Source organism: Phragmites australis, chromosome 16 (assembly GCF_958298935.1).
Source record: "Phragmites australis chromosome 16, lpPhrAust1.1, whole genome shotgun sequence".
In the NCBI taxonomy this organism is placed as follows: Eukaryota; Viridiplantae; Streptophyta; class Magnoliopsida; order Poales; family Poaceae; genus Phragmites; species Phragmites australis.
The window spans coordinates 10328292-10332059 of record NC_084936.1 but is presented as its reverse complement, the minus strand read 5'-3'; the positions used below and the strand labels follow the sequence as shown (position 1 = coordinate 10332059).

The 3768-nt window shown below is 43.5% G+C and overlaps 1 protein-coding gene across 1 annotated transcript; it reads right to left on the bottom strand.

The window, feature by feature from the left end:
• Positions 1 to 1395: 1395 nt before the first annotated feature.
• On the bottom strand, positions 1396 to 2308 carry LOC133895824 (protein GLUTAMINE DUMPER 3-like). Its single transcript, XM_062336343.1, has one exon. It carries the CDS (start codon positions 2207 to 2209, stop codon positions 1709 to 1711), a length of 501 nt encoding a protein of 166 aa, XP_062192327.1. The 5' UTR covers positions 2210 to 2308; the 3' UTR covers positions 1396 to 1708.
• Between the last annotated feature and the right edge of the window lie 1460 nt (positions 2309 to 3768).

Below are 3768 nucleotides of genomic sequence, written 5' to 3'. Positions count from 1 at the left end.
AGCGAATCACGTGAGCTTGTTTCGCAATGTAAACCATCGGTTACAGCTAGGAAGGGTAGGTGGTCGAATGGGCGGTCAGGTTCGGCACTGTATAGGTCTATTGAGCTATGATTTGATTAGGCACGGTTTGTTTAGGTATGATCTGTTTAGACCTATTAGTTAAATAGATCGTGCCGTGTTGACCCACGTGTTGTGACTCTAACTCAGGTACGGTCCACTTAAGATTGGATCGTGTCATGCTGGTCCGCGGTACGATAGGCTCGATAATTTTTTTTACCCGTCAGTCCGTTAGTTTGCGAAAAATTAAAAAAAATCACAAAAACTTACTTTCACCTAGAATCGAACACATAACTTTCTGCTTGAGAGTCAAACACACTATCATTACATCGTATATCATATATGATATTAGATCTAAATAAATTATATAAGATATTAAAAAAAATAGAAACAGTTAAACGGGTCGTACCGTACCATCCTATCATGTCGCGGCTCCGTCTCAGTCACGACTCAAACCATCGTGTCGCGCCGGCCTAGCACGTTGGTTGTCATACCATGCTATACCTAAGCTGAACCAAAATAACCGTACCTCGTGTCGACTCATTTAGTCCGACTCACTTAGCTACCTTTAGTACCTAGCGTGTTGCTTTTAATTTCTTCGTCTCCATGATGATATGATGAACTTCAGAATTCCATGTTATTTGATCCAAATTCAAATTTCGATCATTCGTCTTTGCGAGGTTTAGGATACGTACGTGTTGATGTTGATTGAAATCAAGGCGTGTCCTTTCGATCAAACCGTACGTACGTGACCGAAAACTGGGCAAGGGTACGCTTCGTGTCTCCCGCTTTCCCGGATCTGCGAAGCTGCAATGAATGATGCACCAAAAACGACCGACTTTTCGATATGAAACACAAAAAGCAATTGACACCAATTCGGTATGATCAGCATAGGAAAGGTTTTGACTGCAAGTCAAGAGTAGAAACATACCATAACGCCGTATTTTCGCACCAGGCCAGCTTTACGCACGCATATTTTCCGCAAAAAGGCTTCGTTTAATTCGAACGTTTTCCTTTTCCACGTTACGTTACCTCCTAAAGGTACACCAAGCTTGTTCTACTTAAAAAAAGCTCCCAGTATATAAAGAATAATCTTATTTAAAACATGAAGAAACAAATTAATTGCAAAACGAGCGAATGCTCGGTTGGTAAGCTTAAATAGAGCGAACCAACGAGTTGGGAGTTTGATCTCCAGATCTCACATATTTGACGGTTGTGCTTAAGACAGAGTCAGTCTTTATATAGTCTCTAATAAAGATCAGAACAGTGACAAAAATTAAGCCTATTTTTATTAAAAAAACAAATTAATGAATTAGAAGTATTATATATGAAGAAACAAATCATATAAAAGAAACCCCAAGATTTTTTCCCCTCTCACGAATAGTACGATTTTTCTTGATACATTATTGCTTCTATGAAATTATTTACAAGCCACGACAGAGCTGAAACCAAACAAAATTTGGTGAAGGAGAGAAGGAAATTGCGAATGGGCAAAGAGTCCGATTGGCAAAGCCAAAGGGAGTGACCATCGAACCCGTCGGAGTTCGAACCCGACATCGCACACCCCCGTTAATTAGGTTTCAAAGAAAGCTCCGGGTAAAGGATCCGACTTAAAAAAAAGAGAAGGAAATTTCTCTTCTCCATTCGCAGTTCATACGTGATCCAGTTGTCGGTCTCGCTCAGCGTCGGCGACCGCGCCCCTCTCCCCCTCGCCCGCCTTGCCGCAGTTCTTCACCTCCTCCGTACCCGACCATCCCTCGCCGGCAGAGACTTCGTCGCTGGCTCGGCGGACTATCGGCGCCGCCAGGAACGTCGGCACCTTCTCCCCAGCCATGACGACGGCAACGAGGTCCGCGAAGGCCGCCGGAGAGGTCGCGACCGCGGCCGCGGGTGACTTGGATCCGTCGCCGTCCGTGGCGCCGGGGTTGGACGACGAGGCGTTGACGCCGGTGTCGAGGTAGCTGTTGAGCTTCCAGTAGGAGCAGGCGAGGATGAAGAGCGCCAGCGCGATGAGGCCCAGCATGGCGGCCAGCCCGCCGAACAGGTACGGCACAGGCGAGTGCCACGGAGAGGTCGGCATCGCGTCGGCCGCCGGTGGTGGTGCCGCCGGAGATGTCGACATCGATGTGGGCACACTTGGTGCGGACCTCATGGGTTCCTAGCTAGCTTGTGTTCTGGCTGGGCTCCCTGTGTTGTGTGGCAATTCTTGGCGCGGGGGGAGAGAGAGAGAAAGGTGGCTTGGAGTAGGGGAAATGGCAATTTGGGTGAGGGTGATGAGAGGTGGTATTAATAGAAGTTAGGAGTCGTGATTTTTATTGTGTTGTGTAAAAAAAAAAAGATATTAGTACGAATTAGTAGAACTCATAATTTTCACTCCCTTCTCGAAATTGTAGTGACCGTGTCTAAGTTACTACATATTTCACCTAAACTGACTAACGATACAACTTTATGCGTATATAGAGAGAGAATTTGGATATATGAAAGTAAGAGGATGCTTTTTTATACCTAATTTTTTATTTTATTTTTCAGGCAACGGCTATGAGTCACAGCTGTCTTCAACGTTACGTTGCCTGTGCTCACTCCTCTGCTTCCATCCTCCTTTGGCCATCTCTAGCGGTAGTCTCGTTACGAATCTACGGTCACCACCTCTCCCTCGCTAACATCTCGTCTCCGCTAGTCCCAGCCAGGTCACGCCCAACGGTCATCCTCCGTCACCCACAGTTGGCATACGGTGGGACTAACCGCCCCGCCTCGCCCCTACGTCAGCCTCCTCTGTCGAACTATCCTACTTTCCTCGACCTCCTCTAAATCTAGTAGCTATGGAAAAATTCAAATTATGAAACCTCTAACCCTAAACTTAGCCCCGCCACCGGCTATCAAAATCCGTCATCTGATTTCACTTTTTAAATTTTAAGCGTCTAAAATTTAAAAAATATGTGAAAATAATATTACATATTTATCTGAAAAAATGTTCGTAAGCTATACTTCACAATTTACAGCTTGGGGGCATGCGTACGCGTCTTTCTTATATTCAGAAAAGAAGTAAAGAAAGAGCGGGATGCATGGTCGACGCGTTTCGCTACCTTTTAGCTCGATCAATGCATGGCTAGCTGCAACAGCGACGGATGGATACACGTACGTTGGACGTTGGTTCAACGCTCCCGTGACTGCAGTTATGAACAGCAAGTCAAAAACACACGTACGCCGTGCATCCATACATCAGTCCTCTGGCCTGAGGAGTAGGTCACGTCACGAAACGGGTCGGAGATGTACATGTTTTACTGATCCATGATGAACAGTATGCAGTGAAATTATAAAACCTATAGCTATTATGATATATATTATAAAAAACTATAACTTCTTAGTACTTATTTTAAAAATATATAATTATTTTAATATATATTATAAAAAACTATAATTTTTTCACCATAAGCTCACCTATCATACTGTGGTAACATATAGGCTTATAATTAATCCTTCTATTACATGTCATAGAGGATGACAGGTGTACTCACGCTAAAAAAGTTATAGTTTTTCGTAACATGTGTTAAAATAGTGGGAGATTTTTAAAATAGACATCAAAATTATAGTTTGTTGTAATATATATCAAAATAGTTATAAGTTTTTCAAATTTACTTTTCAAATTAATTTGCAGATGGACCGACCGAGGGCACACTACTAAAAAATTATTTTTAGAGGCGAGTGGTAACT